General features: G+C 30.9%; 1 protein-coding gene across 1 annotated transcript; it reads right to left on the bottom strand.

Moving 5' to 3' along the window:
• Window positions 1–13,827: 13,827 nt before the first annotated feature.
• Window positions 13,828–15,466, bottom strand: LOC136784134 (putative nuclease HARBI1). The gene is made up of 4 exons (XM_066744652.1): window positions 15,078–15,466; window positions 14,850–14,996; window positions 14,515–14,782; window positions 13,828–14,416 (listed from the first exon to the last, which is right to left on the bottom strand). Exons 1-4 carry the CDS (start codon window positions 15,287–15,289, stop codon window positions 13,889–13,891), a joined length of 1,155 nt encoding a protein of 384 aa, XP_066600749.1. The 5' UTR covers window positions 15,290–15,466; the 3' UTR covers window positions 13,828–13,888.
• Window positions 15,467–15,707: the final 241 nt, after the last annotated feature.

Here is a 15,707-nt window from a genome sequence, read left to right as displayed (position 1 = left end):
CAAATAATGTACTTTTTCCAATAAATAAATCCTTTTCATGTTTCTAAATAAATATTCACATATACGCTTTTCAATTACAAATTCCTATCACATCTTCTGATGATGAATGTAATTCTCAATCTGCTTTCTTATTTATAATAAACAAATTATTAAAAAAAAATATAGATGATTCAAATTGAAAAATCATAAAAATTTAAGTGCATAGATTACATTTGAAAAGTTTTTATGTGTTTAATAATAATGATACTTTAAGTTATAAAAATAATTTGATGTTTCAATTAAAGAAATAAAATAGAAAAAAAAATCGTTCCACGATCAGACTAGGCTGAAAACTCATGTATTTAATCAGAGTATTTTAGAGATTTTTTTCAAAAAATTGAAAAATGATGATTCTATAAAAATGAACGATTTTTTGTTTTTATCGAAAAAAAAATAGAAGCAAAAATCGTTCCATGCTAACGATAGGCTTAAATGTTAGGTTTTAAGCCATAGAATTTTTATATAATTATTTCAAAAATATAAAAAATGATGTTTGTCGTCGAAAACATAAATTTTTGATTAGAGTGGAAAAAAATCATAGATAAAAAAAGTTACATTTACTTCAATTTTCTCGGAGAAACTTCAATTTAAGATGAGAAAAATGGCGTTTCGATCATGTAAATATCTTTATTTTTCAAAAAGTTACAAGCATTTGAAGACTCGAAAACGTTAAAGATTCTGAGATTTTCAAAAATTCATAACTTTCTTAAAGTTTATTGAAAAGTTCTAAAAATTTGCATAAGAGTTTTTTTTGTGATTACTTCAAAACAATAAATTTCCAAGAAAATAAAAAATGGTCGGGTCCGCGACTCGGTGATTTGACCTGGAATGCCCCATATATACAGGGTCTTTTCCTAACAGCGGAGCATAGGAGATTCGTGTTAGTTGACTATAGCACTCGGAATGATGGAATCTGAGAGCGCTGATTGGTCAATATTGCGTAGTACCAACATATAATAGGCCGTTACCAATAGTTGGATACAAAAAATGAGATTCATCCGCCATATAGGTGTGGAGAATGTTTACATGCTAATCCCTAGCAGAAAGAGTTGTAAAATGGAGAAATGTCAAATGGTAAGGTTACTAAAGTAAAAATTAAAAATAATGAATAGAAAGTACGAATATTCTTCATTTTCATTCAAAGTATTCAATTTTTACTTTAGTAACGACAACATTTAACATTTTTCCATTTTACACCTCTTTCTGCTACGATCAGCATGTAAACATTTCTCCACACCAAAATGGCGGATGAATCTCATTTTTCGTATCCAACTATTGGTAACGGTTTATTATATGTTGGTACTACGCAATATTGACCAATCAGCGCTCTCAGATTCCATCATTCCGAGTGCTATAGTCAAGTAACACGAATCTCCTATGCTCCGCTGTTAGGAAAAGACCCTGTATGACTAATATGAGAATATGCAATTACGTACTATGTGTATATAGAATTTGGAATAAGGGAAGAAATATAAATATTAGGTTACTTGAACTAGTTTTAATTTATAAAAGTAGCAATCAAAACATTAACGTACATCATTACTAATTTACAATAAAACTTGGTTGTATATACACCAATCAGCGTTGCCAAGTGTAGTATAAATATACTACCACCGTAGTATAATTTTCCTATAGCGTAGTATCCTTAGGATACTACGCTACAGTTTCTGTTCCCTGCGGGATCCTACGCTATAGTTTCTGTCCTTGCGGGATACTACGTTTTGGCCATTAATCTTGAGTCTTGGCGAGGGGAAGTTAGAATCAGAGGGGCGAGGGGATTTCTAGGGAGTTTGTCCGTAGCTGTCGAATGGCGCGATTAACCCTCAATTTTGTATCATCAACAAAAATAATATTTTCGGAAAACGATTGTGGAAAAGAAGGAAGGATTTTAATAAATAACAGAGAAGACAAAATATATCAGATGAGTATAAATTAATAAAAAAAATGAAAATTATTGTGAATTTTTAAGAAAATATACTTTGTGGTTATTTTTTTTTGTTACAGTTGAAATCCGGTTATGATGACTTTCAATTAAGGAAGAAAGTAATTACAGACCAATAAATGAAAAAGTATTAATACATTAAGCATTTCTGTACGGCCCAGTCATTTCAATAATTGTGACTTAATGTTATAGTAGTGAATGTGTAAGCGATTAGTGCATATACAACAAACTCTTATTGTAAATTTAATAATCTTGTATGACAATGTTTTAATTGCTATTATTTTAAATTAAAGTTAGTTTAATTAACATATTTTTATTTCATCCCTTTCTCAAAATTCTAAACACACATGGTAATTACCTATTCTTGTAGTAGTCATATATTCGTTAAATTACATACAAAATTACAACTGTTTTGTATTTGTAAAGCATAGCTATTTGTTGCAATGATTTTTATTATTCAATGTGAGACAAATCGCATTTTGTTTAGGCAAATGTCTTATTTATCCGCCACATCCTTCCATATCTTATGCGACATTTATTTGGCTCCATTGCACTATTTTCTTCCAGTCTATATCATATAACATTAATTTTCTAATCATTTATACATACACACAGATCTAATAATACTGCTGATCTGCAATTATTTTTGTAATTGTTGAAATGATTGTTAAACCATTATCTTGTTTAATTTGTAAAATGGACATTTGAATGATGCTATTAAAATTTAGCAACTTTTCTGCGAGATATGTTCTGATAATATTTGTGAAGATAAAGTTCTTTAAAAGGTATATGTTGTGACGAAGTATAATGTTCGTCACTTATATGTATTTCATCTTTTCAGTTAGTCCGGTAAACGGGAGGGGGAACATCACCTGCCAGGCTTAGCGACAATCATGCGTATTAATCTTAATCGCGGTCGATAAGAAAATAGATCCGCGCATGCGTAGAGTACATTGTCTCGCGTGCCATAATTGCCGGACGAGACTCGCATTTTTGGGCCCTACGTAGCCGGTTGTGTGCCGTAGTTGTGTCTTGTTGAGTCGTTAAGGGTACCCCCCTGTTTAGTATTTTCTATTTCTTCTCTACTTGTAATAGTGCGCCATAGCGATTTCACTGAAAGGATTCCCTGGTTATTAAGGAAAAAAGGTGTAGCATGGTAAATGGACCCGATACAGGAAGCATGGAAGGAAAGCAGAACTTGGGAAGAACCGTCTAGCACGTGGTAGTCCTTATAAAGGCCCCTGCATGGATCCCCATTTTGTCTGCATATATAGTTGATTCCAGGTAAAGCTGACTTCGAACTTGCGAAGTCAGGTTTCCTTAATCTTATACTCCTCTTTCCTTGAGTTTCGTCCATCATTATTACTCGTATGATTCTTCTTATATTTGTATTGAGCGTATATCAGGTATTTTCTAATTAATTAATTTGGATATTGCTCCTTTTTATTAATTGTTACGTTTTCGGGAGCGGTTTAAGAGCAGTGGGCTAATGGACGGGTCGCGAATCGCGTAGGGATTCCCTGTATTCTAGGAATACGTTGTAGGACGGGGTGTAGTCCCTCATCGGAGAAAGGCGATCCAGAGCCTTCTCGAAGTTTTCCCGACGCGAGCCCGTTCGAATATCCTTGCCCTAGCCGTTTCCCCGTTATTTTAAGTAAAATTTACAAAGCGTCTTGGTTCACGCATGAGACGAGTCTCAAGCCGGTTAGCCGCGGAGGGTCATATTAGCGGATTTAGCAAGCTGGCGCCCAACACCTTGTAAACGGTTTATTGTACGTGATCTCCTTTTCATTATGGTGTATTTAATATAAATAACAAGTTTATAAAATTAACTATTGTCATTTTAATACAACGTAGGGAATACCCTATTGTATCTATGAGAACGTTTGCTGATCCGTAATAATTAAAGTAAAGCTGTATTTTTAGAAACTAATCATTTGCTTATTTGATTACCCGGCCAATAACTCCCTCCGTGTGCCTTGTGCGTCGGTTCTGGTCACTGCCTATCCCCTGGCAAACCAAGGCCCATAAGTGATACTTTTCGTTTTTAGGTAATAACCTTAGTGAAAGCACTTATTTGGCCAGGCCGCGAAATACGACGTTACAATGTATACTGCTGAGTTCATCTTGTTTTCAGCTTTAAATAGTTTTCCAACTACACGCATGGATATCTATTTTGAATATAGAATACATATTTCATTACATCTATTATGATATTGTTAAGATTGATAGAAAGATATCAATTCTTTGAAAATGATATATTATATATCTAGTAACTGGATTAATTAAGGTTTTAGAACAGATAAATTTCACAAACAAATAGGACTAACAAAATATGTATTATATATTGAGGAAGGATATCCAAATGTGAATTATTTGAAGCTAAAAGCAAGATAAATTCAGCAGTATCCTTAAATGTATTGGAGATCAACATCCTCTCAAATTTAAAGAGAAGATATCCTACGGAAGAGATGCCAAACATTATAAGTAAAATAATTCAAGTGTCCATTCTTCAACTTTAATAGAACAATGGTTTACCAATCATCTTGACATTTATAAGATTAATTAGTGAATAGAATAGCTATATCTGAGTGTATATAAAAATAGCAAAAAATTAATCGTATATTTTGAAAACTAAAAGAAAGAACTAACAAGGCAAATAAATGTTACGTAAGATATGGAAGGATGTGGCGGATAAATAAGACATTTGCCTAAACAAAATGCGATTTGTCTCACATTGAATAATAAAAATCATTGCAACAAACAGCTATGCTTTACAAATATAAAACAGTTGTAATTTTGTCTGTAATTTAACGAATATATGACTACTACAAGAATAGGTAATTACCATGTGTTTAGAATTTTGAGAAAGGGATGAAATAAAAATGTTAATTAAACTAGCTTTAATTTAAAATAATAGCAATTAAAACATTATCATACAAGATTATTAAATTTACAATAAGAGTTTGTTGTATATGCACTAATCGCTTACACATTCACTATTATAACATTAAGTCACAATTATTGAAATGACTGGGCCGTACAGAAATGCTTAATGTATTAATACTTTTTCATTTATTGGTCTGTAATTACTTTTTTCCTTAATTGAAAGTCATCATAACCGGATTTCAACTGTAACAAAAAAAAATAACCACAAAGTATATTTTCTTAAAAATTCACAATAATTTTCATTTGTTTTATTAATTTATACTCATCTGATATATTTTGTCTTCTCTGTTATTTATTAAAATCCTTCCTTCTTTTCCACAATCGTTTTCCGAAAATATTATTTTTGTTGATGATATAAAATTGAGGGTTAATCGCGCCATTTGACAGCTACGTACAAACTCCCTAGAAATCCCCTCGCCCCTCTGATTCTAACTACACAACGCCGCGACGCAAGATTAATGGCCAAAACAAGTCCGAAAGCACTGAGAGCTTATTATACCTAAAACACTATACTTCGTTTCTTCTCTGTGAATCACACTTACTATACATTTTGCGTGGTATATTCAATTCTCGCCAAAAAAACTATACAGCGTAGTATCTTCCAACATGGCGGACTTGGCAACGCTGACACCAATCGCTTACACATTCACTGTTATAACATTATGTCTAAATTATTGAAATGGCTGGACTACACAGAAATGCTTTATAATTTAATGCTTTTTCATTTATTGGTCTATAAGTACTTTTTTCCTTAATTGAAACTCATCAGGAACAGAATTTCACCTGTAACAAAAAAAAAATAATCAAAAAGTATATTTCCTTAAAAATTTACAATAATTTTTATGTTTTTATATTAATTAATACTCATTTGATATATTTTTCTTTCTCTGTAATTTACTAAAATCCTTTCTTCTTTTCCGCAATCGTTTTCCGAAAATATTATTCTTGTTTACGATTCGAAAATAAAGGTTAACCGCACCATTTGACAGCTGTCAGTGGCTGTCAGCTATGACACACACTGTATAACAGTAATATACTATAGCAAATTATGCCTATATACCAATGCAGCCAACCAAACGGCATAAAAAGTTGTAAGTAAAGGAATCACATCCTCAAGGAAGCCTCAGACCTTCCTTAAAATAAGGAAGCAAAAAATTATATCTATATCTAATTAAAGTATACTAAAGTAGTATTGAGCCGACTGTAGCATAAAACAATCAACCAATCACAATGAAAGAGTCATCGCTATTCCCATTGTGATTGGTTCATTCCTTGCCTAGTGAATAAGGCGTCCTTAATCTAAGGAGCTCCTTAAGGACCGACTATGAATACGGCCGTTTAACAGAAAAGGGTTTCACTCTATCCAGCTTCAAGGTATTTGTGACCATGAAATGAGGTTCATAGATGTTTTTACTGGGATGTGTGGAAGTGTCCATGAAGCTAGAGTATGGCGTTTAAGCGATATCAAAGAACAAATTAATCACGATGTTCAAAAATACTTTCCTTTTAATACTCATTTACTAGAAGACTCAGCATATCCTTGTGAGCGTTATTTATTGAAGCCATTTTCTGACAATGGGCATTTAACAGATATCCAACAAAATTTTAACAAAAAATTATCTAGTACCCGTATGACTATTGAAAGGGCCTTTGGATTGTTAAAAGCAAGGTTCCGTAAATTAAAATATGTATACATGTATCGAACAGATATGATTCCCCTTGTTATACTTTCTTGTTGTATTCTGCACAATATATGCATCGACAAGGATGATGAACCTTTTATTCCTCAAGAAACAGAAGATAATGATGATTATTGTAGCTTTGATTTTGATGATGGTACAGAGAAAATGGATGTTATCTCTCACTTGATAATAAGCTATAGTATATATTTGTTCTATATAATACATATTTATATTTGTGAAAACAGTTTTATATTTATTGACAAAAGAAAAATTATTTTACACAAATTAGTTCTATACGATATAATTAATGGAGAATTCTTAACAAAAATATTTAGAACTGCATTCTTCAAATTGTAATCTGGGTTTCGTTTTAATTAATGCAACACTCTTTATGTATAACATACATATTTTTTAATGTAAAAGGAAAATAAAACAATACATTTACCTCATTATATGAACAGTGTAATTATTTTATTTGTAACTGAAAACTATAAGTATTACAATATAGAATTATAATTTAATATTACTTGTTTTATGAACAATGAAATTATAATATATATTAAACGATAGTGATACAAAAGATATTAAACATAATTAAAACAAATTAAATAATTCTTATTTATATACTTATTATCACATAAGTATTAAATTAAACTTTGTATTAAGGACGTTCACCGGGTAAGGTCGTAGTCAAAAGTTTTTCTCGCACGTCATAGTATTTTTGTACATAGTACCCCCCTACCTGCTAAAAAATTTTTACAGTTACTTTACCTCGTTTGACCAATTACACGTTCCGATTCAAAACATATGTGATTTGGCATCGCTGCTCTTCGAACGGTTGGGTCAGGCGAGTTGAAGTGAGTTGCATTGCATTGCGACGTGTGTGAGCATAACCTCCTGATATGAGCTTATGCAAAACAACAGTAAGAATGTCAGATCAACAATTTCGTCGACGAAATGGGAGATTTGCGAAAAGAAAGGTGGTGGATAAGGAGACTAAATGTGTTAATTTAATGAATGAAGCGAAAAATATAATTGAGCCCGATTCTTCGGTTCGTCCAACAGTTTGCCAAGGACAACGTGTCGTCACAATTACAGAGCTTGCCAAGAACTTGAAGTGTAGCAAATGTAAAAATATCCTTGATTTGAACAATATAATCTCTGAAGAAAGAGCTGGACTTTATTCGGTGTTAACTATTGTTTGTAAAGATTGTCAAATAGAAGTAAAAGTACCTACAGGTAAAACTGTTAAGATTGACGGAAAAAGCTACGCAGAACATAACCTAGGTTTTATTATGGGTAAGAATTGTTGTTAATAAGTAACATAAATGATAGAAAAACTATATCCATTTTGTCGAGTGTATACATGTTGATACTTTTATTACAGGTTCTATCCATAGTGGCACTGGTAGCACAGGATTGCAAAAAATACTTGCGTGCGCAAATACTCCAATTATGTCATCAGATTTGTATATACGATATGAAAAGGTTATTGGAAAATTTATTGAAGAAGAAGCAAAAGATAGTTGTAAACGAGCTGCTGCAGAAGAGAGACATTTAGTTTTGAACAACGTAGAGAAAATATGCAAGGAAATGTAAATATTTGTTTTTAACATTCTTTATGCATTCATAAATGGATTACCGTATAGCATAAATATCAGGTTACTACAGAATATGTAAAATATGTGATTATTTTTTTTAACATGATCATAAGTTTGTAATTATCTATACGATATATTGTTTTACATATGACTATATTTTAACACAGAAATCAGTTAAAATTTAAGAATAATATTTCAGCACTTGTGTATTTTCAGATTCGAAATGTATCCGACGATATAATGATAGTAATTTTAAGTTATATTAAGATAATGAAATATATTTTAGAAATTTGATTTTTATAAATGAAAAGACAAAAGTTTTTTACTGTAATATGGTTTGACAGCATTCTTATTCTTTTATTCTAGGCCACCTGATGTTGTAGTCGATATATATCCTTACCTTGATAGACTCCGAACCCTTCATATTCCTCAAAGTCCCTTGAACGCTCATCAACCAATCGATGAAAATGCTCCAAATGAAGATTTTGATACTGCATTGGGAAATATCGTAAATATTATAGTGTCGTATGACATGGGTTGGACTAAGTGTAGTAATGGAAAGAGCTACGACAGCTTGAATGGCTACGCGACGATTATCGGATTTTTGTCTAAGAAGATCCTAGACTTTACCACGCGAAATCGTAAATGTTCTAAATGCGACGCTGGTATTGAAAAAAAAGATCACGATTGTCGCTTAAATTTTAAGGGAAGCGCAAAATCAATGGAAGCCGATGCTGGCGTCGCTCTTATAACAAACAGTCTTATTTTAAAAGAAAATCATTTAAATGTTAAAGTCATTATAGGAGATGAGGACAGCTCTATGATAGCATCCGTTCGAAAAACAAACAAAGATGCAACTTTTCATAAATTAGCGGACAAGAATCATCTATCAAAAAACTTTTCAAATGAATTGTACATTATTGGTAAAACCCGTAAAGAGATTATGCGAAAAGGTGTTATACCTCATATAAAGAAGTGTTTTAATTACGCTATTGCACAAAATAAAGGGAACAGTTCTCAATTGGCTAGCGTTTTAAGAATGATACCAGGTCATTTATACGGTCAACATGAAAACTGTACAGAGTGGTGTAATCGTCGAAATAATTTATCGAAGCAGATGGTAAAACTCACCGATGAAGCATTGTATAATGATTTGAAAGTTTTATTCGATATGTATGCGAATAATGCACAAAAATTTTCTGTGGCAGCGTCGAGTCAAGGCAATAAAAGTATTAATAATATGATTGCCCATAAGGCCCCTAAAAATATTTGTTTAAGCAGAAGTGCTGCGTGCGATTATCGAGTAGCAAGCGCGGTTTGTACCAAAAATAATGGAGATAAAAGTATTATTAATATTAGAGAAAAAATGAATTTATTAGGCGGGCCACATACAGCCACCTATATGAATGGAATTGATAGAAAGAGAAAGCTAGGGGCATTTCTTGATTCCACTAGATTAAAGAAACTGCGAAGAATTGAATTAAAAGTTAAAAGAGAAGCGCTGCGAAAAAATGCTGAAAAGTTAGAAGGAGTTCAATATCTTTCAAATTGTGGTATCAATCATACTCTCGAGAAGGAGAAAGTAGTAAATAAAATTTCAGCAGATAATAGTATAATAGTATATTTCGATTTAGAAACATCTAGTCTGCGGATCGATTGTGATATTTTACAAATATCTGCTATTTCAGGGGAAAGAACTTTTAACGTATACATTCTGCCTCAGCAAGAAATTGACTTAGAAGCAACTAAAATTAATGGATTGCACGTTATGAATTATAATTTATATTTGCATGATAAATTATTACAAACATGTTCTCAAAAAGAAGCGATAGTGTCATTTCATCAATTTTTAAGTTATTGGAAGAAAGATTGCTTGTTAGTGGCCCATAACGCTTCTTTTGATATACCTCGTCTTCTTAGACTTATTTCTAGTTGTAAAATGTACAATGAATACAAATTTATCGCAGGATTTGCTGATTCTTTACCTATTTTGAGAAAAATATTACCTCATCGCAAAGGACCAGGTAAATTTAGACTTTTGTCATTGTACGAAGAATTCATAAAATGTGACATATACGAAGATGACGATAGCCATTTTCACGATGCGGAATTCGACGTGACCGTTTTACAGGAGATTGTACTTCATTTTGATATTGAAAATGATCTTATTTCTACATCGAAAACGCTACAAGAATGCGTAATAAAAATAAACGAATCGTGTAAAATTAAAGCTTCTTCGCAAAAATTAAGACTCTTCAAAACCATAGTTTCTTCGGGCATCATTGCGATAATGGCTAAAGCTGATATGACAAGTGAGAAACTCATAGAAATATATGAAACTGAAGGCGAGGCGCAAATAGTTAAATTATTTTCTGAGATTATCAATGGAAAACCTTGTGTCAGTAACAACCGCAGTGTTTTAAATAAAATAAATAAATGCCTTGCTGATAATTTACAAATATCACTGAAAAATTAGTCTGCTTTAAAATTATATTTGTTTTATAAAAATCATTAAGAATCTAAGATTGTGGTATTACTTTTTTGTTGTGAAAATGTTGATTTGTTCTGCGAGAATATTTATTCGATTATCTTATAAAGATATTTTTGTATCAATAATAAATTAAACAAATCTTATTATTGTTTATTTAATTTTGTATTTTCTATTAGTATGTATTTGCTGTGTAGATGATGCCCGTTGTTTAAAATGCACATATTTTCAAATTATTGCAGTTGGAAATAAAACTTTTTTTCAAGAAATCTTGATGTAATATTAATTTATAACAATAAATAAATAATCATGTTTATAGCTCTTAATATAGTGATCTAAAACACCAAACATTATATGCTAAAAGTCATCAATTATATACGCTAAATATTCAAACGTGATATAGGCTGCGTTCGTTTATTACTGCCAGCTACTCAACAGTAGCGCCAGTTACTGGACACACCGTTCTTTTCAACTTACAGTAAGCTTTAGCTGTAACTGCGAATTGTTAGTGACGTCATGGATATAGTAAAAAAAACTACTTTGGCTACTGCGGCTGAAAAGGTAGTGTAGTTACAGTAATTGGTGAAAAGCAATATGGCAGCCCCCATGGTTGAATAATCATTATTGGATGTGTCCACTAATATTACATACACAATAGAAGTTACAAAAGAAGATCAACTGAAAGCACAATGTGGTAAAATAATTCTATATATATGTACACTGCCGGTCAAAAGTTTAAGACCACTTGAGAAATTTGGCTCAAAAACAGTTACCTCTTTAAATGCCCATAACTTTTCAATGAGAAAAGATAGCAGAAAATTCAAAACACCATAAGAAAGGTGATGAAATTCTACATATGATGGAATTACTTTCATTCGCCAGAAGCTTATAATTTACGAATATCCATTAAATGAAATAGGTGTAAAATTTTTAATTTTTAATTTTTTGTTTCGCAAATTCAACTGCTTCTACCACTTACAAGAATTGTGGTACGTATCTGAAACTTTGGTGACATAAAGCTCAAAGTTTTAGCTTTAATTTGAGCCATCAAACGTAACGATATTCATCGTATTTCCTTATTTTCATAACGTTTTTCTGAGTAATGTCGAGAAAAATTGTTGACCGAAAAACAACTGCCCAAGCATTTAAGACAATTTCAGATCGAAGAATCCGTCGGTATTAACGACTTATTCTACTTATTCCATATTGCACTTTTATTCAATTAAAAGTAATATGTTAATTGTAAATCTTCGAATTAATAAAATATATTTGGTTAATTATTACTCTACATTTGTTGATTTAATCTAAAATTGAATAGTGCTTTGTGTTAATTGAATAAAAGTGCAATATGGAATAAGTAGAATAAGTCGTTAATACCGACGGATTCTTCGATCTGAAATTGTCTTGAATGCTTGGGCAGTTGTTTTTCGGTCAACAATTTTTCTCGACATTACTCAGAAAAACGTTATGAAAATAAGGAAATACGATGAATATCGTTACGTTTGATGGCTCAAATTAAAGCTAAAACTTTGAGCTTTATGTCACCAAAGTTTCAGATACGTACCACAATTCTTGTAAGTGGTAGAAGCAGTTGAATTTGCGAAACAAAAAATTAAAAATTAAAAATTTTACACCTATTTCATTTAATGGATATTCGTAAATTATAAGCTTCTGGCGAATGAAAGTAATTCCATCATATGTAGAATTTCATCACCTTTCTTATGGTGTTTTGAATTTTCTGCTATCTTTTCTCATTGAAAAGTTATGGGTATTTAAAGAGGTAACTGTTTTTGAGCCAAATTTCTCAAGTGGTCTTAAACTTTTGACCGGCAGTGTATATAATTAAAAGCAAATCTTAATTATCTTCTAACTTATATATATGCACAGTATAAGTTCTTGTGTTTACTATTTTTTACTGTATAGATGCAATATTTGCACAAAAATTATTGCAAAACGCTATAAATTATGCAGGGGAAGGGATTTTAACTGATGTTCCGTGTGACATTATAAATGGTAACATTTTTAAATATTTCTATTATCAAATAATAGTATGTAATTTGTTATATTTTTAAAAATATTTTAAGATAATGAAACTGCAGGGCCTTTAGAAGACATTGTGGAGCCTTCAGAAATATCTGAAAATAATGAAATAGCGCTATCAATATTAAGAATGGTAAGGATAATATCTATGTGAATTTATATAAACTACAGATTTATATAAAATGTAATTTTAATTATTTGCAAATCATTATATATGGTCGCATAATGAGACGATAGCTCTCATAGAAATATATAAAAATGAAGAGGAAAATTTTTCGAGTGGGAAAACTTCAGTTAAAAAATGTTGGGAAACTGTATCCGCCAAGTTACAAGAGAAAGGTTATAATATTGCACCTGTAAAATGCAATATAAAAATGCAAGCTTTAAAAAGAAGATATAAACTTATTAAGGATTATAATAATAAAAGTGGTAATAATAGAAAAGAGTGGAACTATTTTGAAGTATGTTGAATTAAATGAATATTTAAGAATATCTGATATTTCTTTTCTCAAGTGATGATTTAAAAGATATATGTATTGCAAAATGTATTATTTTTGTTATAGATGTTAGATGCGATATTTAATAAAAGGCCATAGACAGAACCTTTGTCCGTTGCTGGCTCAAATATAGAAAATGAAACAAATTCTGATAATACTGAAAATGAGGAAGATCAAAATAAAAATATTCCGAACAGAGGTAGAAAAAGGAAAAGTGGAATGACAATTAATAAATTTTTAGAAGAATCGTTAAATGAAAAGCGATTAAGAAGAAAACTTAATGAAACTCAGCACAAAGAAAAAATGGATACATTAAAAAATGTTGAAAATTTACTAGCTCAATATTTAAAACAAGGTTAATTGTGATAACTGTTCTGTTTTGTTTCTTACTAATTTGTTCGGTGTTATTTTTAATTTTACTAGCCGAATATTTAAGAAAAGGTTAAATGTGATACTGATTCTACTATTTGCTTTTTATTAGTTTATTAAGTTTCATTTTTCATATTTTAATACACGGTTTATGTTATATAACAATGAGGCTTTTTATTAAGACTGTGTTAATAATTTTATAAGAATTAAGTAGCTGTGCAAACATTAAGGAAGTTTATTAATAATCCTTCAATACAATAATATATTTTAAAACATTAAAATTAAGTTCTAAACAAATTGGTTATGTTCTCTCTTTTCCTCAAACCTTCTTGCTTTAGTGCATTTTGTACATCTTGGTTTCTTTCAGAAGTATTGGAATGAATTATATTATTTACAATTACAGGTATTTCCATATGATCTCTTTGAAGTATACAAATATTGTGCATGATGCAGCATGCTATGATATATTTTGATATTAATTTTGTTCTTGTCATTCTTAATTTATCAAGAATACTTCGAAATCTTATTTTTAATAATCCTATAGCTCTTTCTATCATCATACGAGCTGATGAATGTCGATTGTTGTATGCTACTTCTGAGCCATTTAAATTTCCATAATCTTTAAACGGTGTCAAAATATACTTATTTATAGTATACGCAGCATCACCTAGAAGATGTGAATTATTTGGAAAATTTTCTTCATTTAATAAATTGGAAAAGTTTGATAATTTAAAAACCCTCATATCATGAACCGAGCCAACTTGTCCAGCATAGCAATTTATAAATTTAAGTTCATGATCGCATACTACCTGTGATAAACTGTACACATTTAATAATCAATGTGAAGTTATTTAAATAAGTATTAAATACGTTATTAATTAATATTATTTTATTATTTTTAAAATACCTGTAATTGAATGGAATAGTAGCCTTTCCTATTGATATAAGCTTCTGGATGTTCTTCAGGCTTTACAATTTTAACATGGGTACCATCTATGGCTCCCAACACACCTGGGAATCCATATTTTCTTTGCGTAGCTTCCATTGTTTTCATACCTTCATTAGCAGATGGCCACTTAATAAATAAATTCACTTTTTTATATAGTGCTATAACAACTCGCATGGTACAATGCCATGATGTTGACTTGCTAACCCCAAATCTGTCACTAACACACCTTAAATACCATATTAAAAATAAAATAATTGATATAATTAGTGTTTCACCTATTATTGTACACTTACCTAAATGAACTGGGTGTCGCCAACATCCATATTGCTATTAATAATTGTTGCTCAGGAGATATTTGTAGACGACCATACCTCTTACAATTCTTTTCCAGATATGGTGTAAGTAGTTCCAAAATGAATACAAATGTACTTCGTTCTATTCTACATAATGTGAATTTAAAACCTCATTTAAACACATCAAATTTATACGATAATTATATATCATCTCAATTTCATTTTTACCTGAAATGACTTTTAAATTCAACATCAGAATAAGCGAGAACAATTTTTGATACGTAATTTTTGCAGGTTACATGTGGAATAAGTTTTGACTGTGATATGATTCTTAAATAATTATATATTAATTCAGTATCTGAATCACTATCAGTATCAGACTGTATCATTATTTCCTCAACTAAACTTTTTATTGCTAAAGAACAACTAATTTTATCCATTATAGCTTACGTTTTGATGTTTACGTGTGTTACAAATGCTTGTTGCTTCAGCTACTTAAAACAGCGTTCGTTTTTACAAATCTCAACTAAAGCTGACAGTAGCCGCAGTAATATTCGAACGTTTTCCACAACATACTTTAACTACTGCAATTACGTCACAACTCGTAATCCAGCCAGTAGCTGGCAGTAATAAACGAACGCGGCCATAAACAGGGCACTTCGCTGATTTCTTGTTTTATAACTTACAGCGTTGCCACGTCTGTACCTTCCACCCTGCGATACGTTTTGCCGTAATACTACATGCCATATTTGGATTAATTTTATAAAATAACTGTACTGCTAGTCAACCTAATCTTTCAATATGTCATTTCTAGTATAGTCACGCGTCAAATATTAGTTTTTCAGCAAAATATATAGA

The sequence above is a fragment of the Prorops nasuta genome, unplaced genomic scaffold (assembly GCF_024137725.1).
Source record: "Prorops nasuta isolate Cenicafe-Biocafe unplaced genomic scaffold, Cenicafe_Pnas_1.2 PNAS00048, whole genome shotgun sequence".
Classification (NCBI taxonomy): Eukaryota; Metazoa; Arthropoda; class Insecta; order Hymenoptera; family Bethylidae; genus Prorops; species Prorops nasuta.
The sequence above is the reverse complement of the archived record's forward strand: the minus strand, read 5'-3'. Positions and strand labels throughout refer to the sequence as shown.

What these genes read in the sequence shown, in the direction of transcription:
- LOC136784134 (XM_066744652.1), bottom strand. Translation starts at nt 15,289, where the DNA reads ATGGATAAAATTAGTTGTTCTTTAGCAATAAAAAGTTTAGTTGAGGAA. An exon ending in GAATTTAAAAGTCATTTCAG is followed by an intron (nt 14,997 to 15,077) that starts GTAAAAATGAAA and finishes CACATTATGTAG; the next exon opens with AATAGAACGAAGTACATTTG. An exon ending in ACTATTCCATTCAATTACAG is followed by an intron (nt 14,417 to 14,514) that starts GTATTTTAAAAA and finishes AGTTTATCACAG; the next exon opens with GTAGTATGCGATCATGAACT.